At 45.7% G+C, this 26,915-nt stretch overlaps 1 protein-coding gene across 1 annotated transcript in view; it reads left to right on the forward strand.

The window, feature by feature from the left end:
• Positions 1 to 19,846: 19,846 nt before the first annotated feature.
• The window catches only part of SLC15A1 (solute carrier family 15 member 1), a 49,549-nt gene continuing 42,480 nt past the window's right edge, over positions 19,847 to 26,915 (forward strand). The window contains exon 1 of the mRNA XM_080798573.1: positions 19,847 to 19,961. Coding sequence (XP_080654699.1) covers positions 19,958 to 19,961 — 4 coding nt within the window. The 5' untranslated portion in view covers positions 19,847 to 19,957. The remainder of the gene's footprint in view (positions 19,962 to 26,915) is intronic.

Here is a 26,915-nt window from a genome sequence, read left to right on the forward strand (position 1 = left end):
TCCGTCCTTCTCTTATGTAAAGACATGCTCCTGGGCCTGAAGTGTCCGCATGGATTCCTCCTGAGGCCCTCCCCTCCATGGCCTCCCTTCCTCAATCTGACTCACAGATCGTTGCAGCAAACAATGTCCAATGACGAGTTCACCAACCATCCCGCTACCAGCCCGAGAGCCGGATCTAAAGGCACGTGCTTTGCATAAATCATTATAAAATACTATATGGGCTGCGTCTTCAGTGCAAGGGGAGAGCAGTAGATTGGCGCAAGATCGGATATCAGAGGATGGGATCGGGATAAGAAAGAAGCAGGCAGACGGCAGCATGAGCCCCACCTGGCTCCAGAGCGGTTCCTCCTCAGGGGAGTGGATGTGCGCCTGCGCACGGCGGGCCAGCGACCTGTAAAACGCTGCGTGGGCCGTTCTTGTCAGGAGGGGCTCATAGCAATCTTGGGAACAGATCCTCTAAGATAGTAATGACATTGAGGTATTCTCCTTATGTTTATGAGATTTCTTTTTTCATATTCAATACACGTGGCTCATTACTTTCTTACACTGCTGAGGAGAGAAAAGTGTTTCCAGAAGGCAACTTGACAATGTGTATGAAGAGCCTAAAATTGCCTTCATACCCTTTGACCAAAAAAGTCCAAGTTCTATACTGGAGAAATCCCTGGAGAGACACACAGATATTTCTGTACTAGAATGTTTATTGTCATGTTGTTAAAATAGCCCCAAACAAGAAACCAACCTAAAGCCCGTACCCCCTAAGGGAATAACTTCACTATGGTAGCTATTCACAGCGAAATACTTGCAGACATTAAAATCACTTTAAGATGACTTAGTGACATGGAAAAATCTTCATCAGGCTGAGTGAAAATAGGTTATAAAATATGTATGATATTGTTCAGTGTCGATAAGTTTATTAACTTACGTGTGAAGGAAAAGTCTGAGAAGAAGTGCCACGAAATATTAACACTAGCTATCTCTAGGGTTTTTTTTTCTATATACTTTTGAGAATTTTCCCCAAAAAATTCACGGTGAAAATTTATTACTTTTACATTCAGAAAAAAAAAAAAAGCTATCAAAAACAATTGCCCACTTGATTTTGGTGATAATGTGGAAGTCACTTTCTTATCTTCAGGAAGGATGTTAGCTCTTCTCCGTTACTAGGTTTAGAGAAACAGTTGCTGTGATTCAAAAGAGAATTCCCCAGTGCACTTAAATGTGGAGAGCAAACATGCCTCGCTAATAGGCTGATTCAGGGAGAGTTAATGCATATCTAATCTCGGCTGACCCACTCCGTTCTCACTGACAGGAACACACTGCGATCTTAGGACACAGTCTCCCAGACGATGAGAAATTATTTGGTCTGTTTTACAGATAAGAAAACTTCCGTACAGAGAACTGCTGTTTTCCTTTGGACATACCAGTTCAATAAAGCCAAGAGTAAAATGTATTCTTTGAGTTTCTGGCCCACTGTGTTGGTCTGGTGGCTGATGCGTAGGATATTCAGAGAGTAGAATCCCTAACGTAAATATACTACTCTAATGTTTGTTCTAGAAAACCTTGTTTTCAGAGATCAGGAACACATTCAGTTAACAGAAGCTGTTTTCTTGTCTAGTCACATACTCTTGAATGGAAGGGAAAGTAGGTTGTATGGTTTTATATTGTCCCCACTGAAGTGACACAATTCTCTTTCCAGAAGAATATTTGGGGGTGGGGGGGAACATTGTTCCCATGAACCTTTCGAGAACTGTAAATGAATGGCGTATATTCACCAAAAGACATCTGGGCCGATATGGCAGAAGAACCAGTGATGAGCACTGGATATATTGGAAAATAAAATCAAGTCTAGCACCCACGTGAGGGAAAAGTGACAGATCAGAATGTATGCATTTTGAGCCTTGAGAAGCTAGAAGGACACAACTGATAATACTCATCAGGGACCGAGGGCAGGGTTGTGGGGAGTAAGGAAGCTTCTTTTTAATGATCCCCACCTGTGGCCACTTGGCAAATGGAACAGTTTACTGAGTAGCAACTGACATTCCATGACCTTAGTGCTTCCATATATAATATCTCAATGAAACTTCTCTGTGACTTGATGAGCTAGGTAATATTGCAGTTGTACAGATAAGGAATCATACTTGACTCACCAACTTCATGCAGCTGTTGCTTGAGAAAGCTGGATCCAGACCTCGGTTACTGGGGCTGCTTGTCCCATCTCTTAAACACTGTGGGAGCAGGTCATCAACACTCTTATGCAAACTCTTCTCTCTCTTCGTAATAGAAATCACTCCCATATTTTGAACACTTCCTAGTTCCGTGGGACTCCTGGAGGACTAGACATTTTATATATTATGCTCTCATGCCCACAACATCACTGTAACCTACGTGTCATTATCTGCATCTTCTCACTTGGGGCTGCCCACCAACACACACACTAAGCACCAAAACAGATGCTGGGGCACTTGGGGGGCTCAGGGGGTTAAGCGTCCGACTCTTGATTTCAGCTCAGGTCATGATCTCAGGGTCATGGGATCGAGCCTCAGGTTGGGCTCCACACAGTGGGGAGGGAATCTGCTTCAGGATTCTCTCTCCCTCTGCCAGCTCCTCCACACCCCCCAACCCCCGATGCTCTCTCTCATTTCTCACAAATAATAAATAAATCTTTAAACAACAACAATAACAACAAAACTGAGATGCCAAATCAGGTGTGTCTGACTCCAGAGCTTGAAGGGTTTTCAGTGTGTAACTCACAGTGGTGTTAGTGGAGTTGGGACGGGGAGAGCATGAAAGAACTTGAAAGAACTTAAACTGAACCATCGGCCCTGAACATTGGCTTCATGACAGCCAATAAAACCAGAGCTGGCTTAACGGTCACACAACCTGTGCGGTCACCCAGGGCCCCGAGCTCAGAAGGGCCCTGTGCTTCGTTGAATGCTCTGCTGTCACCATCTTGAGATTCTGAATAATTTTATCTTTGCACTTGTGTTTTCTAAGTGAAGTTCACTGGGACGCTGGAGCACGTGCATGAGCGCGGAGGTACACCCCTGCCCACCGTCTGCCACCATTCCTTGCTGCCTTTTGGCTCAGAGCGTTCACGAGGCCCCAAGAGCACAGAATTGCAGCTGACCCGCGATGTGTGGGAGTCCAGTGAGGCCCACAGTGAGCACAAGGTAAGGAGTTAAGGCCATGAACTAGGTAAGCAGGGCTGCTGAGAGCCCCAAGAAGCCACACTTCCCACCCAAGTAGAAGGTACTTCCAATGCAGAAAGAAGCCAATGGTGTTCTAAGAACCTACCGCATCCTTCCTTAGACATGTGCTCCTTCCCTGTGATAGCCAGTGGCTTACACGGCAGATAGAGCTCCCCACAGTTCCTCATCCTTCCAGACCTCCTTCTTCACCCGGAAGCCAAAGCTGAGAGCGTTGGCAGAATGAGCGTGTCAGGAAGTGAAGTGAACAGTCGCATTAATGTCACCCAGTGTTTCCACTGCTCTGGTGAGAGTAAAACAGATATACATTGATCAGCTATGAAATACAAATTATGTGATTTCAATGACTCGGCCTGTGAGTTAAATGTGCTTGCGTTTGCTGACGTCACATAATATAAAGGTGAACAATAAAATTCAGGCTAATAATTACTTTTCTTCTTTACTCAAAATCACATTAAATAGCAAATGAACAGTATGAGGAGTCAGGAGAGACCCTGTGGAAGAAAGAAAAGACAGTATGGCTCAGGACCTTCTATAGCGCTTCAGCGCTTTTGAACAAGGGGCTGTGTCTTTTTATTTTGCACCAAGCCCTGCAGACTATGTGGTCAGCCTGAGTATAACAGACACACACCTATACACATGCACAGATGTGTAAATACGTTTTCTGAGGAACAGCTCTCTGATGCATTTGCCATGTAAATATTTTGAGGTCTGGAAGTTTCAGTCTCTTCTCCAGCTTCAGAGAAACACCAGCCCCCCAGTCCTCATCAGCTCAGTTCAAGTCCACGGTCACACAGTCATGCATCTAGCATGATGTTTCCTTGCCACTGTTGGACTCTGAGACCATCTCTACCATGCCAAATGTGGCAACCCCTGTCACCTTCACTGAGGTGCCAGCTGGTTGCTGTCTGTTCCACCATGACTTTGCCCCCAAGAAAGTGCGGGAATTAGGGGTTGACCAGTAAGAGTTAAAAAAAAAAAAAAAAAGGATATGTAGATGTGGTAGGTAGAGTAATAGCTTCTCCAAAGGTAGGTCCTAATCCCTAAAGTTTATAAATGCTGATTGTATGGAAACAAGGTCTTGGGAGGCGTGATTGAGTTAAGATGGGCCTGGTTTACCAGGATAAGTCCTCAGGGCAATCACATGTATCCTTGTAAAAGGGAGGCAGAAGGAGAGTTAGGACCTGTAGAAAAAGAGAAGGCTCTGTGAAGACAGAGACAGGGGTTGAAGGGCTGTGCTCGCAAGCCAAGGAGCCCTGGCAGCCGCCAGGGCTAGAAGAGAAAAGGGAGGATCCTCCCCTTGAACCTCTAGGAGGGAGGAATCTGCTGACACTTTGACCTCAGACTTCTGGTCTCCAGATCTGCGAGAGATTACATTTCTATTGTTTTGAGTCACCAAGTTTGCAATCAGTAACTTACTCCTTCAAAACAAAAACCGAGAAAAACAAAGAAAACAAAACCTTGCTCTTAAAGGTAGAAAATTCAGACTTTCCCAGCAGTTTCTCACATACAGAAAAGTTAAAGGAATTTAAAATCCTGCAGGAGACTGAAAAATCCAGTTCCCAATGGCCTTGTCTCCTCCCTTCCTGTCCACAAAGCCCGTGGACCACACGTAGCAGAACACGAGAACTGAAACAGTTTCATAAATGTGTTTCATATATAATTTTGTGATTATGTAATCACACATTTAATTCTGTGCCTTATATACTCAGTAGAAAGAAACGTGTATCATGAACCTTGTAACAAAATAACTCTTCCTATCACATTACTCATTTACAACCTTACTTCTGCTCAACCTGTTTTCTTCCAAGCATATGCTGATTTCTCCCTGCCTGGTACAGAGACACCTCAGGGAAGCTGGTTCATCCTGCAATTGTGACAGCTTCGTAGGCTTGTTAGGTGCATAGCATCCACCCTGTGTTTTCCTTTTTCAAGAAGTAAATGTATACAGTATAGTCTGAGCAGGTATTAGAGCACGATACCGAGCATAGTAGGTTTTTACGGATACGTGTAGAATTGAATATGTCGGCCCTCAGTTCTTCTTCAGGGATGATGCGTCAGTGGAAGGGTGAGTTCAGGAGTTTCCTATGTTGCCATCTTGGACCAGAAACCAGTTATAGAACTTAATATGGATAATCAATGTTATATCACTTAAAACAGAAAACAGAAAAGAATACAGAAAACCATACGGTCTTAAGATAATCTGATATGTAAAAAATTTGTGTCTAGTATTTATAATGATATGCTTGCCAGTTAGTTCCCTTCCCTAACCCCCTCCCCTCTCTGTTTTGGCTGACCCTGAAATTTATATGTAAATACAAGAGGCTTAGGATAGCCAAAATAATCTTAGAAATGAAGAAGAAAGTTGGAAGACTTACACTACCAGATTTCAAAATTTATTGTAAAGCTACAGGAACCAAGAGAGTGTGGCATTAGCATTAAGAACAGAAATATAGGGGCGCCTGGGTGGCTCAGTCTTTAAGTGGCTGCCTTCAGCTCAGGTCATGATCCCAGAGTCCTGGGATGGAGCCCCACATCAGGCTCCCTGCTCAGTGGGAAGTTTGCTTCTCCCTCTGCCCCTCGCCCACCACTTGTGCTCTCATTCTCAAAAATAAATAAATAAAATATTTTTTAAAAAAGAATAGAAATATAGGTCAATGGGACTGAAGAGAAAGTTCAGAAATAACTTCATATACTTATGAACAATCACTTTTTGACAAAGGCTCCAAGGCAGTTCAGTGGAGGAAAGAATAATCTTTTCAACATATGTTGATGGGACAACTGAATAGCCACATGCAAAAAATAAACTTTGACCTTTACCTCACACCATACACTAAAATTAAGCAAAATATGGATCATGGACTTAAATATAAAAACTACATAAAACTTATAGAAGAAAACGCGATAACAAATTTTGTGATCTTAGGAAAGTATAAGAATAACTATGAATAGCTGTGACAACAAAAGTATGATCCATAAAAAATTGATAAATTAATTTTATCAAAACTTAAAACTTTCACATATTAAAAGACACCGTCAAGAGAATTAAAAGACAAACAACAAAGGGATGCCTGGGTGGCTCAGTGGGTTAAAGTCTCTGCCTTCGGCTCAGGTCATGATCCCAGGGTCCTGGGATCGAGCCCCACATCTGGCTCTCTGCTCAGCAGGGAGCCTGCTTCCTCCTCTCTCTCTTTGCCTGCCTCTCTGCCTACTTGTGATCTTTGTCTGTCAAATAAATAAATAAAATCTTAAAGATAAAATAAAATAAAAGACAAATAACATACTGGGGAGCGATGTTTGCAAATCATATTTCTTTTTCCATTTTATTTTATTTTATTTTATTTTATTTATTTTCAGTGTCCCAGCATTCATTGTTTATGCACCATACCCAGTGCTCCACGCAATTCGTGCCCTCCGTAATACCCACTACCAGGCTCACCCAACCCCCCACTCCCTGCAAATCATGTTTCTAACAAAGGACTTGTATTCAGAATATATAAAGAATCTTTACAACTCAACAACAAGACCAACATCCAATTTAAAAATGGGCAGAGGTTGGAATAGACATTTCCCCAAAGAAGATATATAAATGGCTATTAGACTCATAGAAAAATGTACAATATTATTGGTCATTGAGAAGATGCAGATTAAACCCCACCCACAAACTCCTAAAGTGAAACACATCTATCCACCCTCTTTACCAGTGATGTGTTGGCAAATATTAAACAATTAGCTCTCTTGGAGGGAGACAGCCCTGATCAGTGGCATCGGCCAATTTCCTTGGTGTAAAGACTCCCACCTTTGCCAACATCAGGCTACCCACCTGAAGTGTGAAGGTGGGATTGGGAAGAGATGTGTACATTTGGCTCTCTTGAGTCAGGATGAGCAATACCTCCCCACCCCCAGTACCACTAGGAAAGGTCCACTGAGGACACTGATTTACTTGCCCCAAGTAGGGAAAACCCCGGCCAGCCACGTAGAAACAAATAAATTCTTTAAAGGAACAGACAAGAAAGCTCACTCAATTTAGGAAGAATCCATCAACTTAAAAGAGAAGACCTTGGAGAAGCAAATGGGACCCTGATAGGAAACTGAGATGATTTAGAGATAAGAAGGAAATGTTATTTGAGATTTCAATTTCAGTTTGTACCCTCAGGGACATTCAAGGAGATGAGTTGAGCTGAAGGCAGACCACGGACGGAGCCACCCAGGTGTCCAGAAAAGGAAGCCACTTGACACTGACATTTGGAACGTTCCCCTTGACCTGGAACCGCTGAGTAAATGGAACCAGAAAACCTACCAGGAAGATGGAATCAGATTCTATTATTTGTCTCTGCAGTGAACATATGATTCTAATAGGGTAATGCTGTTTATTGGATTTTGATTTATATAATCAACCTGTAGATCATTCACAGAAGACTACTACAGAACAGAATATATATGTTATCAGGCTGGACTACATAAAAGAAAAATTATAGCAGTCAGATATTAGAAAAGGAAAGAGGAGAGATCAGGTTTAAAAAAAAGTAAGTCAAGCAGAGAAAGACAATTATCATTTGGTTTCATTCATATGTGGAACACAAGGAATAGCTCGGAAGACTACAGGGGAAGGGAGGGAAATCCGAAGGGGGAGAGGTCAGAGAGGGAAATGAACCATGACAGACTGTGGACCCCGGGAAACAAACTGAGGGTTTGGAGGGGGGTTGCTGGGGAAGGGTTAACAGGGTGATGGGTATTAAGGAGGACACGTGCTGTGATGAGCACTGGGTGTTATACATAACGAATGAATCATTGAACACCACATCAAAAACGAATGATATACTATACAGTGGCTAACTGAACATAATAAAATTAATTAATCAATTAATTTAAAAAAAAAAAAAAGAAAGGAGGTGCTCCCAGGTGGCTCAGTCAGTAAAGCATCCACCTGACTCTTGGTTTGGGCTCGGGTCATGATCTCAGGGTCCTGGGATGGAGGCCCTGTGTGGGGCTCCATGCTTAGAGGTGAGTCTGCTTCTCCCTCCCCTTCTTGTCCTCCCCCCCACCCTGCCCCTCGGGTCAAGCTCTCTCTCTCAAATAAATAAATAAATAAAGTCTTGTTTTTAAAAAAAGAGAGAAAGGAGTGCAAAGGTCTAATATCCTATCCTATAAGTAGGGAAATACTATCTAAGACAAATAACTAATTACTGATTTACTTAAAGATGTTGAGGTAACCAGTTAAAGAACTAAAATAAAGTTTTTAAAGCTATCTGAAGTTGAGAAGAGGTGGAGGAGGGAGCTATGATAAGAGGGGTATTCTAAGTGAGCCAAATTCTCATTTTTCAAGTTGGGAGTCTATAATTTAGAGTTAATACATCATGAAACAGACATATAATCATTTTCTTTAGAATTACGGAGGTTAATTTCCAAAAAAATGAAAACATAAATGGCTACAAATGACGACCGTGAAAGAAGCCAGTTACAAAGGCCCACACCATGTATGATTCTATTTAGATGGAATGTCCAGAATAAGCAAATTCATAGCGACAGAAAGCAGTCTGGGAGTCACCCAGGACTGAGGGGAGGATAGGAGACTCGAAGAATGACTGCTCGCATGTGCAGGATTTCTTTTGGGGCTGATGAAAATGTTCTAAGACTGATTATGGTAATAGTCACACAACTCTGAATATGCTAAAAACCAACAAAGTGCGCACTTTAGAATTATACGATATGTAAATTACATCTCAGTAAAACTGTCATTAAACAAAAGTCTGGGATACATGGAAAACAGTATGGAGGGTCTTCAAAAAGTTAAAAATAGAATTGCCATATAATCCAGCATTCCCACTTCTGGGTATAGTTCCAGAGGAATCGAAAACCATGTATTTGCACACCTATGTTCATTCCAGTATGATTCGCGATAGCTGAGAGGTGGAAGCAATCTGAATGTGCACTGGCGGACGAATGGGAAAGAAAATGTGGTGTATCCACGCACCAGAGGATTATTCAGCCTTAAGAAGAATCGAGTCCTGACATAGGCTAAGACATGGATGAAACTTGAGGATATGATGTTAAATGAAATAAGCAAGTCACAAACAAACAACTAACGTATGAATCTACTTATTTGAAGCGCTTAGCATAATCAGACCCATAGAAACAGTAACAGAATAGAATGAGGGTTACCAGGGGCTGGGGAGGGGGAAAGGAGAGCCGTTCGATGAGTGTAGCATTTCAGTTTTACGAGATGAAAAAGTTCTGAAGATCTGTGACGCAAGGGGCATGTAGTTAACACTATTGTACTGTACACTTGAAGTTTATTACGATGGTAAATTTTTTGTTATGTATTTTTTTAACACAATGGAGTAAAGTCTGGGAACTAGACTGGAATTAGGAGCAGCAGACTTGGTCTTCTCATAGTAACCTGTTCTGTACTGTTGGGTGGGTTTTGCTTTTTTTAATCTCTAAAACTTAATTTTTTGGGGTGCCTGGGCAGCTCAGTCGTTAAGTGTCTGCATTCGGCTCAGGTCATGATCCCAGGGTCCTGGGTTCGAGACCCTCATTGGTGTTCCCTGCTCTGCAGGGAGCCTGCTTCTCCCTCTCCCATTCCCCCTGCTTGTGTTCCCTCTCTCACTGGCACTCTCTGTCAAATAAATAAATAAAATCTTTTTTTTAAAAGATTTTATTTATTTATTTGACAGAGAGATCACCAGTAGGCAGAGAGGCAGGCGGGGTGGGGGGGCAGGCTCCCTGCTGAGCAGAGAGCCTGATGTGGGGCTCAATCCCAGGACCCTGAGATCATGACCTGAGCCGAAGGCAGAGGCTTAACCCACTGAGCCACCCAGGCGCCCCAATAAAATCTTTTTTAGAAACTTAATTTTTCATTAAAACTAACAAATAATATTACCAAAAGAGGTTGGACATAGATTTTGTCAAGTACCTCCTGCAATATTTTAATTATTGTTCTTGAGTCTGTAGCAACTATGGGTGCTGGTTTCATATCTTGAAGTACATTGCTAATAAGCCCACATATCTTGGGGGTTATCTATCCTACATGGCAAAGCAAGCAGTGAGATCATAGTCTCACCTATTATTTGCTGTTATATTTTCTATACATTTGTAATATAAATTTCAGTCACACAGATGAACCATCTGGATATACATTTCATCTGTTGAAGTCATTTACAAATGCCAAGTTAAATTTTATGTTGATGGCACACAAATTATTCCATATAAGCTTTTATACTTATATATCCATGATAAAATTATTCTTTCTATAAGAGAGAATTATTTACAGACCTTTGGTTGATCTAATTTGATTTTCACTGATTTTTTTTCCACTAATATCCTTTTTTTTCTTTTTCAGAATTCCACATTGCTTTCAGTTGTCGTATGTCTTCAGTCTCCTCCAATGTGTGACAGTCTCTCCATTTTCCTTGTTTTTTCACAAACTTCACATTTTTCAAGCATTCAGGTCAGTTATTGTGTAGCATTTTGCTCGGTTTGGGTTTGTCTGATGTTTTCTCATGATAAAGTTATGTATGTTCGGCAAGAAATCTACAGAGGTGATGTTGTGTCCTTCTCAGTGCATTGTATCCAGGGTACATGATGTTGATATGTCTTATTCTTGGTGATCTTGACCTTGATCTCTTGATCAAGGTGGTATCTGTTGGGTTTCTCCACTATGAAGCTACTATTTTTCCCTTTGTAATAAGTATCTTGGGGAGACGTTTCAAGGTTAGATGCAATTTCCTTTGATTGCTCATCCCTATGGGCTGTTAATTTCTTAACATCCCAAGTAGTTTGTTGGGTGGCTAGGTATTGACTCTAAATAAAAAAGGATCTAATTTATAAATATCTGTATCATAGTATTTAAATATTCTCCAGTTTCCACCTTCTTTCCTAGTGAGATTTCATACTCTTTCTAACCACACAAAGAAAGTTAATGAAGTGCTATGATCCTCCCCATTTGGAGGCTTATATACACTTAGGACTTTTATACATCCAGGACAGTCAATGCTCAGGATTTTTTATATATTCCCTTGCTTTTTCCATTTGTTTGTTTCATGCATTGATTATGAACGTGAAGAGTGGATTTGATGCTATCCTAATATGTTTCATTATCTTGTTTGCCATCCTGATTCCCTCTAAGAAAATATTAGCTCATCCTTGCAGGATTCAGTTAAATGTGTTACCATCTTTAACTAATATTAAGAAATGATCTGGACTTCTCAATCACCATGACCATGGTATAAGGTGATATTCTAGCCTTCTTACTACTCATGGTGGACCCCAAAATGCCCTGGACCAGCACAAAGATGTCCATGTCCAAATCCCCAGAATCTCAGGGAATATGTTATAAGGAATGTCAGAAAGGACTTCGCAGGTGTGATTAAGTTAAGGATCTTGAGATGGGGGAGATTATCCTGGATTATCCAGGTTGGTCCAATGTAATCACAAGGGTCTTTATAAAATGAAGGCAGGAGGTTCAGAATCGGAGAAGGACACATGATGAGAGAAGCAGAGGTGAAAGAGAAAAAGAGTTGAAGGTACCATGCTGCTGGCTTTGAGGATCGAGGAGGGGCCCCCAAACAAGGAATTCAGTTAACCCCTAGAAGCTGGGAAAGGGCAAGAAAACATTCTACTCTAGAGCCTCAGAAAGAACTCAGTTGTGCCAGCACCTGGTGTTTAGCCCCATATGATGACCCTTTTTGGATTTCTGACCTCTGGAACTAAAGTAAATTTGTGGGGTTTTTTAAAAGATTTATTTATTTGAGAGAGGGGGGTGCAGAAGGAGAGGGAGAGAATCTCAAGCAGACTCCCTGCCGAGCGCAGAGCCTGACACGGGGCTGGATCTCACAACCCTGAGATCATGACCTGAGCTGAAATCAAGAGTCAGTCACTTAACTGACTGAGCCACCCAGTTGCTCCTAAATTTGTGTTGTTTTAAGTCATTAAGTTGTGGTAATTTGTCACAGCAGCAATAAGAAACAAATACACTGCAGCAGAAAAAATGATCTGTCCTCTCTTTTTTGGCTAGTGATATAGATTTGAGTGATATAAGGTTTGAAAGATAAATTAACTGATGTGTTATAGAAATACCTGAATTTTAAAAATCTGTGCCATGGTGGCATTTGGAGAGATGATATGTTTTTATGAATTCTAGAAAAGAAGATTGAATAATTATGTATGAGTAAATCACGTGTCAAGAGTGTGTATTTACTCCCAAGGAATTTCCAGACTCCACCATCTATATATATAGTATTTCAAATGTGTAGTAATTGACTAAAGCAGATCACTAAAGAGGGGCACTTTGACAAATTCTGGTTTTGTGTAATTAAGCCTGAAGTAGATAAATGGGGTAGTTGTGTCCATATTTCTGATACCAGACGATAAATAAGTTGTCACATTATTGGCACATAAACCAATAATGCATGAGACATTACAAGTTTTACGCTTGGCAGTTTGGGGTAATTTCTGAAAGCAACTACTAATGAGTTTCTTTTTTAAAAAAAATAATGAAGAGAGTACAAGAAGAATTGAAAGTCTCTGCTTCCCTTTTTATTTTGATATGTCCCAGGGATTTTATATTCATTGGAAGAAAATTTGCCAGAATGCATCTTTTGAACACTGTCTGAAATAGCGACATTCCAGATAATGAAAAGCTTCCAGCATCTACTGCTGGGCACATGGAATGCTTTTCCATTCTTTTCTAACTGCCTCAGGAAGATAAACTATTTGAGAATGACAAATGTGTTATCTAATTATGTCATTTGGTCTCATCACATATGGAGGTGAAGAATCATTTGATGGCCTTTATTCCACTTCCCCAAAAAGTGATACGTTTTTATATCAAAAATAATTTGATTTTTTTTGTTGTTGATTTCCTTCTTATTTGAAGGAAGACAGTTGTGTACTCCTTGGGTTGTGACAGAGATAAGACTGCTCAGCATTCCTAGGTAAGTACCCACGTTTTCTCTCTTTGCTGGGCTGAGTGTACCAGTTTGGGATTGTACATCCTCTCTTCTCAGGCTATGCCCGTGTCCCCAGGTGCTCTAACTTTCCTCTAACTTTCCTCTAGAGCAGGCTGTGTAGTGAAGATGAAAGCGGAAGTCAAGGAGAAACTAGGCCTTGAGCCACACCTTGGCCACTCCACCCAATGTCATGGGGCCCACAAGTCTTGTGCATATGAGGTGGCGGTGGTGCTGTCATCTCCTACATGCGGGGAAGGAACTCTAGCTTCGAAAGACTTCTTCCCTTCTCTGGATTTCGCAGTAAGAGTTTCCTTCTTTTGTTTAAATAGGTGGCTTTCCCCCCACTCTGTTCAAATGCAGATATTCCAAGGAAAATTAACACTAAGGCTTATCAGGCATTTATTTCATAGTGCGTGGGGATAGGTTACCAGGTCCCATCCTGAGAATAGATTTTGAGGGAGAGGGAGAGGATGAAGACTCCAACAGCTAAGGAACAGGAGGCATATGTGGGAGGGAAACAAAAAGAGCAGGCTGTTCTTAGAGAAGCAACATGTCATAGATTATCCAAAAATGGACCTTTTGTTCACGTAGAATGATCTGCTCATTCTTTATCCTTCATCATCTGTAAATATGAACGATGCCTTCTCCACCCCCATGACCACTTTCTCCCTCTTCTTCACATTCCCCAACCCCCGTGCTACCCCCAAGGAAAGGATACAACCCAGTAACCGCCAACACAGATGTCCACACTCGCACTACAATTTGGGGAAATGGAGGAGCCCACCTTGCTCTGAAGAAAACAGGTTGAAGAAACCTTTCAAATGCTTTCATTAACATTAAAATACATTAAATATGTTTAAAAGTTTAAATACAGGAAAATATGTGTAAAGATATTTTAAACTATTAAAAATAAGTAACATCCTTTTAATACCCATGAGGATGGCTATAATCCAAAAGACAGATGATCACCAGTGTTGGTGAGGATGTGGAGAGATTCGAACCCTAATATACTGGTGGTGGGTTGTAAAATGGTGCAGCTGTTTTGGAAAACAGTCTGGCAGTTCCTTACATGATTGAATATAGAGTCCCATATGACCCAGCAATCCCACTCTGAAGTATGTACCAAAAAGAAAGAAGAATATATGTCCACACAAAAATTCATACACATATTTTCATAGTAGCAAAAAATTCATAATTGCAAAAAAGTGGGAAGAACCCAAATGTAAAATAAGAAAGGAAGGAAGGAAGCAAGCAAGCAAGGAAGCATGGAGGAAGAAAGGAAAGAAAAAGAGAAAAAAGAACCCAAATGCCCATCAAGGGATGAGTGGATAAACAAAATGTGGTCTATCCACACTGTGGCATACATTCAGCACACTCTACAACGTGGACGAATCTTGAGGACAAGATGCGGAGTGAAAGAAGCAAAACACAAAGGACCACATGTTGTATAATTCCATTTATACGAAATGTCCAAAGCAGGCAAATCCGTAGAAAGAGAAAGCAGAGTAGCAGTTGTCTAGGCCTGGGGAGGAGGGTGACTGTTCATGGCATACTGGGATTCTTTTCAGGGATGATGAAAATATTCTAAAATGTAGTGTGGTGATGGCTGCCCAGCTTTGTGAATATATTAAAAGCTGTTGAATTAAACACTTGAAGTATGTGAACTGTATGGTATGTGATTTAAATCTCAATGATACTGTTACAAAAAAAAAAAAAAAGAAGGAAAGAAAGAAAGAAAGAGAGAGAGAGAGAGTAACATGACCACAGAGGCTAGAATCTTTCCATGTACCATGTTGGGGAATTTGCAAACCATTTTAATTCCCTCAGGAACTCAGTCAACCCAGAGATGCTGGGCCCTCACTCTTGCCTTCTCCCTCATGGTACCCCAAGATTCTAGGGAATCCCATTAACCCAGGTGGCATCTAGCCCAGGGGCCTGTGACCACCCCCACCCTTAGATGCAAACATCATGGACCGCTGGTGTTAGGGCTGTTGCTGAAGATCATCTTGTAAGGTTTTTATTAAAAAGAAAAGTTTGTATTTACAGATGATACATCTTATAAACTATATATATACATATATACACACATATTTTTCAATATACATATATATCGCCCTTTTTTATTAACATATAATGTATTATTTGTTTCAGGGGTACAGGTCTGTGATTCATCAGTCTTAAACAACACACAGCACTCACAACACATACCCTCCCTAGTGTCCATCACCCAGCCTCCCCATTCCCCCACCCCACTCCCCTCCAGCAACCCTCAGTTTGTTTCCTAAGATTAAGAGTCTTTTATGGTTTGTCTCCCTCTCTGGTTTTGTCTTGTTTCATTTTTTCCTCTCTTTCCCTATGATCCTCTGCCTTGTTTCTTAAATTCTGTGTGTCAGTGAGATCATATGATAATTCTCTCTGATTGACTTATTTCTCCTGGTATATTACCCTCTTGTTCCATCCATGTTGTTGCAAATGGCAAGATTTCATTTTTGATGGCTGCATAATATTCCATTATATATATGTACCACATCTTCTTTACCCATCTATTGATGGACATCTGGGCTCTTTCCATAGTTTGGCTATTGTGAACATTGCTGCTATAAACATTGGGGTGCAGGTGCCTCTTTGGGTCACTACATTTGTATCTTTGGTGTAAATACCCAGTAGTGCTATTGTTGGGTCATAGGGTAGCTCTATTTTACACGCATATATATTTAATATCCACATATATATTTTTTAATGTGGAAAGAGGTTGAATCCACAACATTGTAAGAATGAGTCTGTCGGTCACATAGCAGATATTTGTTGAGAATTTACTAAGCGCCTGTAGTGGGGGACACAGATGACAAGAAGGCAGCATGAGTATTTCTGACCATGATTCAGATCATAAATAATTACCTTCCAACAGTGACAATAATCTCTCTTTCCCACAATAAACCCAATACCACAATCAGCCTCTACTTTGGAAGAACCTTTGTGAAGAAAATGAACCCAGTTTTAGAGAAGTCTCTCTGGGTGATAAGAGAGGGAAATAAAACCCAGCAAGGGAAGGCAACTCGCTCAAGGTCATATGGGTGACACCACTGAACCAACAACTTTCTCAAATCAGTTGTGAGGCTCTTGAAACCCTGGGAGTGTACCACTCCCTGACCCACGGAAGATGCTCAGAGAACATTCTATGTTGTTGTCTAGGCCTTTCTAATTACAACACGAGTCCACCTCCCAACCTCACACTAGGATGTCATTGAAAACTTGGAGTTGCATTGCCCTCTCCGCCGGCTCTCCAGGCTATGCCCTCACATCCAAGGCGCCCACACCCCGAATCGGGGGTCCATCATTCCCTCACTTTAGGAAAGAGTTTGACCAGATCTAAATGCGTCCAGCTAAAGCTGTTTTGGAGCATTCGAAAGAGAGGCATGTTAAAGGAGAGGAAATCGTCTTAGATTTGTATGTATCCCCGTGCTGCCCAGCAGGGGCATTGCAGCAGAACAGGTGCTCAGAGCCGGGTGTGGGGCGCTCCTTTCCAGCAGACGTGACGCGGGCGGGGACTCCCGACAAGCACCTTGGAATGAATTTGGCCCAGTTGCTCGTTCTCTTCTCCAGGCACCTGTGGTCCGAATGGCTTTTCATACTTGTTCATGTTTCAGATTCCTTCTTCCCCTGCCTCTTCCCATTTCTCAGACTCTCTCTTCTCAGGTAGATGGCCATGGGACCCAGTTTTGGGTTTTCGTTGTTGTTGTTGTTGGTTTTTTTGTTTTGCTTTGTTTTGTTTTAGAGCCTGCCCCTTAACCATCAGCATCTCTAGATGCTTGATAGGTAAGGAAACTTCTACTCAATTTTCCTCTGAGACAGAATTAATTAAAAAGTCTTTACAGCCAAGAAATCTGAGGGGTGGAGCTGGAGAAAATGACACTTTATTACTCCGTAAAGTTCACAAGCTGCCTTTTGAAGGCAGCGTTCTTACTAGAATAAAGTACTACGGAACTTCGTACCATTTAAGTGCTTCGGTAAGTAGAAAATAAGGAAGGGTCTAGGTGTGAACGACGGTCCCTGCTGCCGTCTTGTGCTGATCTCATCATGACCACTAATATTCACTTCTCCCCAGAAGTTTTTCATAAGGCCTGTCCTCTGAGGCCAAACCACAGTTCTGTTTCTGGGACCAGCTTGCCAATTCTGCATATTCTAAGTCTTGATGTGGAGCCCTTTGGAGAATGTCGTGGGTTCAATGGTGCCCCCTTACCCCCAAACATAAGTCCACCTGGAACCTATGAATGGACCCTATTTGGAAAAAGGATCTTTGCAGATGGAATAAAGTCTCTTGAGATGAGATCATCTTGCTTTCGGGTGGGCCTTGAACCCAGGGACAGATGCCCTAATAAGAAAAGAGGAGAGGAGACTCAGAGGAGCAGGCCATGTGAAGCCAGAGGCAGAGACAGGAGCTATACCTCCATGACCCAAGGAACGTCTGGAGCCACCAGAAGCTGCAAGACGCGAGGCCAGATCCTCCCCGAGAACCTTCGGAGTGAGCGCACTGTCCACACCTTGATTTCAGACCCCTTTGCCTCCAGAACTGTGAGAGGATAACTCTGTATTTATCAGATGTGTGCTAATGTGTTATGGCAACCTCAGGAGAGGAGCCCCCGGAGTGCTGAGGGGAAGAGAGAGGTACAGAGAGGCTTGTGCACGAGGCTCCTGAGGCAGTTACTCCCTTAAATACACAAATGCCAACCACTGTCAGGTGAGAAACGCGTGGCCTCCAAGTCCAGCCCATCCCAGAAATTCTAGTGGATACTGGGATTTGCTGATCTACTCAGGATCGGTAGAGCTTGTCTCTGGTACCCCCTCAGTGTTTGTCCTTCATTCATGCTCCTCCATCTTGATTAACTTGCCCCTTCACGCCCTTCGAGAAGGGAAAGCACGCGGGCTCTGTGGGCGTGGGGCCATTTGCCCGGTGCCGGTGGCTACCTTAGCAGATTGTACTTAGAGGTGATGAACAGCGGCCAAATGAAGGATTCAGTTCATAGGTGGAAGAATAGCATTTGCCTCACAGCTTCTACAAAGTCACCTGCACCCCATGCCCAGAGTTCCTGATTCAGTAGGTCAGGGTTGGGGCCCAAGGATTTGCATTTGTCACAAGTCCCAGCTGATGCCGAGGCTGCTGGTCCAGGAACCCCACTTTGAGAACCACTAGCCTGGACCAACCGTGACTTCCAGTGGCTCAGGATTTCAGGCTTCAGCTCAACAGAAGTACCACCCCACAGAGAAAACTGTGATCAAAACCAACTGTCACAGCTTCACCTGTCTACCGGTGGCTTCTCTGGTGACAGGCTAACGGCTAGGAACAGGCTTCTGACTCCCCCGAGCCTGCGTCCTCCCCTCCGTGCAGGTGGCCTTGCTCTCCTAGATGCAGTCCCTTTACCTGCAGCCTCCAGGCCTCCAGGTAACACCACCGGCTGCCCCGTGGGTAGCCATTAAGCCATCACCTGCAGACACTTCTCCTCTGCCAGCTCCCGGAAGAAAGCCCGAGAAGCGTGGGGTCCAGCCGCCGCTGGGGAAGCGCTGCGGGGCCAGGGGGCTTCTCCGCGCACACCCGGCTTCCAGCCGGCGTGCGGAGGGGGCACTGGTGAGACGAGGACCCCAGAGACAGAGGAAAGGGCGAACAAGATGCGGTGCGCACACGGCCCGGTAGGGATCCGCCTGCGAGGGGGGAGGACGGTCCGACATCGGCGCCGACGGGGAGGGATCCCGCAGACGTTAGAACAAGAGAAAAGCGCCGCGTGATTGCACCTAGCGCGCTCAGATTCGCGCTCAGATTCGTGGGGAGGGAGAGCAGAATGGTGGTGGCCGGCGCCCGAGAGGGAGGACAGAGAGGAAGAGTTCCGTGGGCGCAGAGTTTGCGTTTGGAGCGAGGACAAAGTCCCGGGGACGAGTGGTGGTGGCGGCTGCACGGCGACGGGAAGGCACCCGGTGCCATTCACTGTGCACTTGGCAGTGACAATGTACGTTTTCCGTGTACTTTGCCGTGATTTTAAAAAATAGAAACTCCCTTCATTTCCCCTTGTCATGTTCCCTCTCGGTATTTGCAAAGCACAACCCCCCTTTCTCTTGAGTCAGACCAGGAAACAGAGAAATGATCAGGAGATCATGGTCCTATTATCATTTTTGTTCTCGTTATTCTTAAAGGAAGGTGAGGTAGCGTCTTCCAGAAACTATTTGGCGGGTTCACACCCCAGGTAAAGCCCCACACGCGCGCGCGTGCACACGTACCACGGAGCAGGGTTGCACCCAGTTTTGCTTCCTCACACAGAAGCGGTGTTTTCCCAGCCTCGTGGTTTCCAGTGTGGGGTCCCTGGAGCAGCAGGGGCATCTCCTTAGAACTGGTTAGAAATGCAGATTCTCGGGCCGCATCCTGACCTACCGAGCCAGCCAATCGGCGGGGAGGCTGGGGAACCTGCATTGTCACAAGCCCTCCCGGGGGGCCAGCTGGGCACCCACGTAGGGGCGTCTCTAGCCCGGGTTCCTGGCCGCTGCTCCTGTCACTGGCGCTGTGCCCGCCCCCAAGGGCCTGGGGCGGGACGGGGAAGCCCCTGCTGGGACTCAAGGGGCGCTCACCTCTGCTCCCTATGGGCCCCCGCCTCCGAGGGTGGAGCCCGGCCGCCCCGCCTGCACACCTCCAGCTGCACAGGTGGCTGGGCAGGGCCTGGAAACAAAGTTATAAGAGCAACACCTTAAAAAAAAAAAAAAAGTCCTCTCTCCTGGACTCCGCGCTCTCCAGTCGTCGCCGGAGCCCTCAGAGCCGCCACCATGGGTAGGTCGAGCTGCCAGGCAGGGGGTCTCCGGGGAGCGGGGCGGGGCGGGGGGGGGGCGCGGGGCGCGGGGCGCGGGGTCTGCGCGCTGGGGCCGCTGCACAGGGGGGCGCCGCGGGGCTCGGCTCCGCTGCAACGCTGGTCCCCGCTGTCGCCGGCGGCTGGCAGACGTGCGCTCGGAGCCGGGAGGCCTGGGGCCGTGGCCGGGCGCACGCCGCGGGGGTGGGAAGCGACCAGAGATGGAGAGAACCGGGTCCCTCGGGCTGCAGGGAAGTCGCCGGCCCCGATCTCGGTCTCTGCGCGGAGCCGGGAGAGCCCGAGGCGCCCAGACTCAGAGGTGGCAGGAATCCATACCGTCACCTTGACCTGGCCTCCTGCTGGGAATCCGGGTCCCCGTGTTCCCAGCCTGTGGCTGGGATTGGGCTTGAAACTCGACGGGGTCGCGCACGTGATGGCAGGACCCCAGAACCTCTAACCAGCCGGCGGGCGCTTAGTGGCTACCTTGGCACCTCCCTTGCCCTTGGCTGGCCAGGCGACCCCGCAGCTCCCTGCCTGGCCCCAGGGGAACTGGGGGCCCTGGCTGGCCCTTCTTAACCATCTTGCCCCTGTCCTGAGGCTTCAGCAGAAGGCCCTCAAGGAGAATAGCTAGTCCCCACAGGGGTGGAGGGTCCGCAGCACCTGGAGGAAAGATCTTAATCCTGCCTGCCTCAGAGCAGACCCCGGGGCAGGATGCAGAAGCAGAGAGCGGAGCCCATCCTCCCAGCCCTCTTCTCCCTTAAAGATGGAGAAAGCAGGTCAAGAGGCTCCCCCAAAGTCATGCCCTGAATGAGCCCCGGCAGGTCCAATGTGGCCGCATGGCTGAGAGAACCAGGTCTGGCTTTGACCAGCTCGCAATTCTGTTCCCGTCTACCACATGCTACCTCTATGATTTGGTGTCAGTAAATTAAACTCTTTGGGCTTCGACTTCCTCAGCCACTAGAAGTAACGGTAGCAACCTCCCTGGTTGTGTCAGGCTGTGTACGAGTGTGGAACCAGGGGGTGCACCACTGTGACAAGCTCAAATGTCTCGCTGTACCGCGATGTGTCCTGGTTCACACTCGGGGCTTCTAGTGGTGGCCACCTGTGCCTTTTCCAGAAAGATGCTACAGCCGCCCTCAGAGAGGGAGAGGCTGTCAGTGGTGTGTGCTTCGCCAGCTGATAAACTCCTGGGCTGGAGTTCTGGATCCTTACCTCCCCCGTCATTTGCTTGTCACTCCGTGTGACTTCTCCGGGAGGTGCTCTGAGTAGTTATTTGATTTTTAGATACAAATACCTGAGAAGCGTCTGTGCTAAGTTTGATCTTTGCTAAAATACTTCTGATCAGGCTAGCTGTGGGCAGCCTGGTTATTGGTGAAAGAACACTGTTAGCTTCTGAAGTGTCGTCCTAAATGAATTCTTTCCAGTTTGCAAATTGGTCCTTCAGTGGTGGCTTTTTTTGTTGTTGTTATTCCAACTGAGATTGGCGTAGCCTGTGAGTAGCATTATACCCACACACCAGTTTTATGTTTACTCAAGTCCTACGGTTTCAATATCTAAGTTTAGGTGATAAGTAGAACAAAGGACTTTTAAATAAAAGTAGCAGTAACCTCTCCTCTTGAGAATAGATCTTTGGCACTTAGATCGTGCCAAAGTGGCTTCAGAGCCCCTCCTGACTGAAGAGGGAACACCTGGGATGCTTGGTGAACCCGTCGGGCGGCTGGGGATGGGGGCGGCGGGGGGGAAGCCAGGCAACGGGGCTTAGAAACACTTTTGCTTCCAGCTGATTCTATCCCATGTGAAACTGGAACTAGTTTTCACACCAGGCTCTTTGGCTGACCCCGGGAATGGGGAGCAGAAGTTGGGATGAAGTAGGAAAGTGAGGGGTGCAGTGAGAGTCAGAATTATACCATTTGTTAGACTCAGTAACCCAGCGGCAAGAATCCACAAGAATAAAGTGGGTGAAAAGTCGTTTTGGGCCTCTCGATGCAGAGCTAAGCCTGGCCTCAGTCTCCAGGTAGAATCACGGACTGCAGACCGTTTGCTTTAAAGAGGGGTTGGCAAGCTTTTCCTGCGAAGGGACAGCTATTAATGTTTTCCGCTTTAGGAGGTAGCCAGTCTCTGTGGCAACACTCAATTCCACCCTTGAAGTGCGAGATATATATATAAACACACGGGCAGAGCCGTGTTCCAATAAAACTTTACTCACGGGCACGAACATTGGAATTTTCTGTAATCTTCGTGTGTCACGAGACAGTTTTTAAAAATTGTTCTTCAGTCATTTAAAAACACGGAAACCATTCTGAGCTTGGGAGCCGTAGAAAAGCGGGTGGCGAGCTGGATTTGGCCCATGAACCATTGTTCGCCTCCTCATGCTTTAAAGTCTGGGTGTGCTTCTCGGAGCCAGGGATGGAGAGGAGGCCGCCTTCCGAGAGCCGTCTCGTGGGGCGGGGCTAGGCTTCCGGCTGGCGGAGAACCTCTCAGGTGAGGCCTTGTGGGGCCAGGGATGCTTCTGCGGAAGATTTCCCATATCCTTCCCTTCCCCAGAGCTGAGTAGGAGTCTGCACTGAGGTTGCCGCTCTTAACAAACTACTTCCCGTATTTGACTTTGAGAAAATGAAGTATGAAGAGGCTTCAGGTTCTATGATGCAAGCTCCTGCCGTTTTGAGGAATTCATTCACGTAATGAAGAATAGTTGGTTATAGTCCTGTCCCCCCACCTCTCAGCCTCCCGCTGGCCTTGTGGGATTCTGATGAGCTTTTCCAGTCAGCTTCCTGCCTGGGCATCAAATGGTGGGCTGGTTTTTTGTTGGTTTTTTGTTGTTTAAGATTTTATTTATTTATTTGACAGAGATCACAAGTAGGCAGAGAGGCAGGCAGAGAGAGAGGGAGAAGCAGGCTCCCTGCCGAGCAGAGAGCCCGATGCGGGGCTCGATCCCAGGACCCTGAGATCATGACCTGAGCTGAAGGCAGAGGCTTAACCCACTGAGCCACCCAGGCGCCCCAGTGGACTGGTTTTGAAGGTGCTGCAAACCTGGTCACTTAAAAGTTCTTCCGCATTCTTGCTTCTTTCTAGAAGGTCTTGGGTAAACCAAAGAGTGGTGCTGAAGTCTCAGGGAGGCTGGCAACCTGCTGTGGGCTGTAAGTGTCCAGCTAGAAGCTGGAGCTGTTCCCAAAGGGGGCTCTGGGCATTGGACCCTTGGGGGAATCATGGGCCCCTCAGACAGCAGGAAGAGAGAACTTCTGACCCGGGGTTCTTTCAGGCTGACATGTCTGTAGGTCAGTGGTCTTCAGTCCTTAGTGTGCATCATGATCACCAGAGTGAGGGCTAATTCCAGCACGATGCCGGGCCCCAGCCCTCAAGTCTCTGCTTCTGGGGCAGCGCTCAAGGACTGGCATCTCTACAAGTTCCCGTGTCCTGCTGCTGCTGGTCCCAAGATCCCATGTGGAGAACCACTGCTCTAAACGACTCTCATATGACAGGCTCTGTTTTTCTCAGCCCACACGCATGCCCAGACATCGTTGCCGTGCCCCATAGGTGAGATCGTGGCAATAAGATCTAGTGCAGCCTGGCCCCTGGCTTGGCAGTAAATTAGTAGCTAGAATTTGAAGATTAGCTTGTGCAGGCTAAGACTGTAGGGTAGGAAAGAGCAGGAGGGATGAATCCAATGGCTGCTGGGGGAGGAGGCGGATGGTGAACCTGCATCCCTGATTGATGCCTGATGAGTTTCTTAAAGAAACTCATAGCCTCGGGGGCAGGAACACGAGCCCAGAAACAAACTTTTCCATACTGTGGGGCTTTACTAGTCAGTGAAAGCAGCAGCTAATGGTGTCTTATCAAAGCTGGAGGGTGCACCGTCTTCATGCAGAATTTTTACCCGGTCCTTCACACCTCTACGGAATGCCCAGGGTAGAATTATTCCATGTTTGATTTATTTGAATTTTTTGATTAATACTTTTCCTGCTGCCCTTTGAGTTACTGAAGAACAAGGAGCCCATGAGGGATTCCGTAGCTGGCTAGTTCACTAGCAAGAGGGACCATCTTCTGTTCTCCAGGGTAGAGATGTGCACGGCAGGAGCCAGGGTGGGGCCAGGGTGGGGGTGGGGCACAGGTCACTCAGCTGGTCACCCTCACACTGCTAACACCTCTCTGTGCTGCGGCTGCTCTCTGACCAAACGACATCTCGATCCTATCCCTGGCAGCAGAAAATGTGGGTGGGTGTCCCAGGTGAGCTGATGAAGGATATAAAAACAAGGGTGGACTCTGAGGAACATTCCACATTCTTCCGTGATGATAGTGAAAGAATAAGAGCAGTATTATCTGCAAACGAGTGAGAACCACTGACTCAGAATCCTGGGTTGCAACATCAAGAACCCAGGAACCTCTGTTTTGTAACTTCATCTCTTGGTTTCGGAGCTCAGGAATGTATCACCTGGATGGTGGGGTCATCTCATGGGGTTGCCGGGAAGAGGGCCAGGTCAGATGGGCCATGCTGTGCCTCTGCTCACCCTTGTGCCTCTGCTCACCCCCATGCCTCTGCTTGCCGCCGAGCCTCCACTTGCTGCCAAGCCTCAAAGCTAGTGCGGCTACCATCTGTAGGTGGTGCAGAGTTAAAGGACAGTCTCAGCAGCTAGAAAGTGGCCCCAAAAGGAAGGGATAGCATCTTCCACAAACTTTCTGGAGAAGGAGGAAGACCTAGTTCCTCTGAGCCTGGACACCAGCCAGGGCCTCCCACAGGGATCCTGAAAGGAGCCTGTCATTGGAGAGAGTGTAGAGTCATCCAGCTGCTGTGTGGGGACATGTGAAACTGGGCACATACCCCAAGGAAAGCTTGGTTCGAGAATCAGACTTAAAACTAGAAAATTCACAGAATGTACTCACATAAGAAGACCCATTGAAAGCTCGCAGACCAAGCTCTTGAAACCTCTACATTCTGCTTCAAGGGGCAAGATTTTATTGTAAGCTCTAGCAGAACATATCAGAAAGTACATGTGAGATGTTCTTGGAAGAGCAACCGTTTTTCCTCAGTTTATCAAAACATGTCAGCTCACAAGGTGTACGAGTTTCCTGTGGCTGCTGTAACAAAAGTATCACAAACTGGATTGTTTAAAACAGCAGAAGTGGGGTGCCTGGGTGGCTCAGTCACTTAAGCGGCTGCCTTTGGCTCAGGTTGTGATCCCAGGGTCCTGGGATGGAGCCTTGCGTCAGGCTCCCTGCTTAGCAGACAGCCTGCTTCTCCCTTTCCTTCTGCCTGCCGAAGGAAGTTGCGTACTCTCTCTCTCTCTCTGTCAAATAAATAAATAAAATCTTTAAAAATAATAATAAAATAGCAGAAATGTAGTTTCACAGTTTTGGAGGCTGGAAATCCAAATTCAAAGTGTCTGCAAGGCCATGTGCTCTCTGAAGGCTATAGAAAATCTACTCCATGCCTTTCACTTAGCTTTGGTGTTGTCTGCAGTCCTTGACATTCTTTGGCTTAGAGATGGGTCACTCCAGTCTCTCTCTTCGTCATCACGTGGCCATTTCCCCCCCACGTGTCTTCACGCCACCTCCCCTCTGTGAAGCTCTGTCTTCACACGCCTGTCTTCTCATAAGAAACCAGGCATGTGGAGTTAGGGACCCACCCTTTTCCAACATGACCTCATCCCAACTCATTACATCTGGAAAGTTCCCGTTTTCAAAGAAGGTCACAATCTGAGATTTGAGGAAGGATATGAGTTTTGGGGGACACTATTCAACCCAGTATATGTGGTAATAAAAAATGTTCTTCTGGGGTGCCTGGGTGGCTCAGTGGGTTAAAGCCTCTGCCTTTGGCTCAAGTCATGATCCCAGGTTTCCTGGGATTGAGCCCTGCATTGGGCTCTCTACTGAGCAGGGAGCCTGCTTCCCCCCGCCCCCCCGCGTCTGCCTGCTTCTCTGCCTACTTGTGATCTCTGTCTGTCAAATAAATAAATAAAATCTTTTAAAAAAATGTTCTTCTGAAAGATGTATGTCACTTATATATGACTTTAGGCAGGAAGTATGCTTCGTGTGTAAAGAGGACACCACTGTGGTCTCCATCTTCAGTTGAGGTGCTACATGTAATGACTAGTATCTTCCCTAGCAAGACAGGTGGATTTCGGGGTATAGCGCTAGTCAGTTCTGAACAGCCATCTATTGGGGCATGTGGGTGGCTCAGTCAGTTAAGCTTCTGACTCTTGATTTCAGCTCGGGCCATGATCTCAGGGTTGTGAGATCAAGCCCTACATTGGGCTCCACACCCAGTGGGAAGTTTGCTTCTCTCTCTCTCCCTCTCCCCTCATTCATCTCTCTCTCTTTCTCATAAATGAATAAATCTTTAAAATACATATATTTTACTATTCCAGAAATTTCTTAGAGATATTCTCATGATAGGGATGAAGCCATGTACAGCCTAAATATCACCGGCAGGGTGGGGGGAGTGGAGGTGCTGTAGATCACTTTGTAGCCTAACTTCACACTTCCTATGATCATAAGCATTTTTTCCAGTCATGACCTAACCTCTAAGAGAAAAAAACAAAAACAAAAAACAACAACAACAAAAACTTTGTGTCTAAGATTTAGGACCTCAAATAAATAAGTAATGGAATTTAGGGTCTCTAACTGAATGGCCTCCAAAACACACGCCCCAAAAGACCAGGAAGTTGGTCCCTTCTGATTTGGTGACACTTGCATGCCTTTGGCATTGTTCTCACCTGTGACGACACACGGTATTTCAGGGCCGATGCTGTGGACTCGTTTCTGTTACCTGTTGGGCAGTTTGCTGCCGTTTCCTGTGCTCCCCGCTCTTGCTTCCACCTAGAGCCTGGGGGGCTCCGGGCGGGCGTAGGTCGTCCTATGACTCGCTTGCAAATAGATCCATTTACTGACTCTCAGCGGGAGAGCCCTTAAAGCGAGCCTCGCTCTAAGCTTCCAGAAGAAAA

The sequence above is a fragment of the Martes martes genome (genome assembly GCF_963455335.1).
Source record: "Martes martes genome assembly, chromosome: 3".
NCBI lineage: Eukaryota > Metazoa > Chordata > Mammalia > Carnivora > Mustelidae > Martes > Martes martes.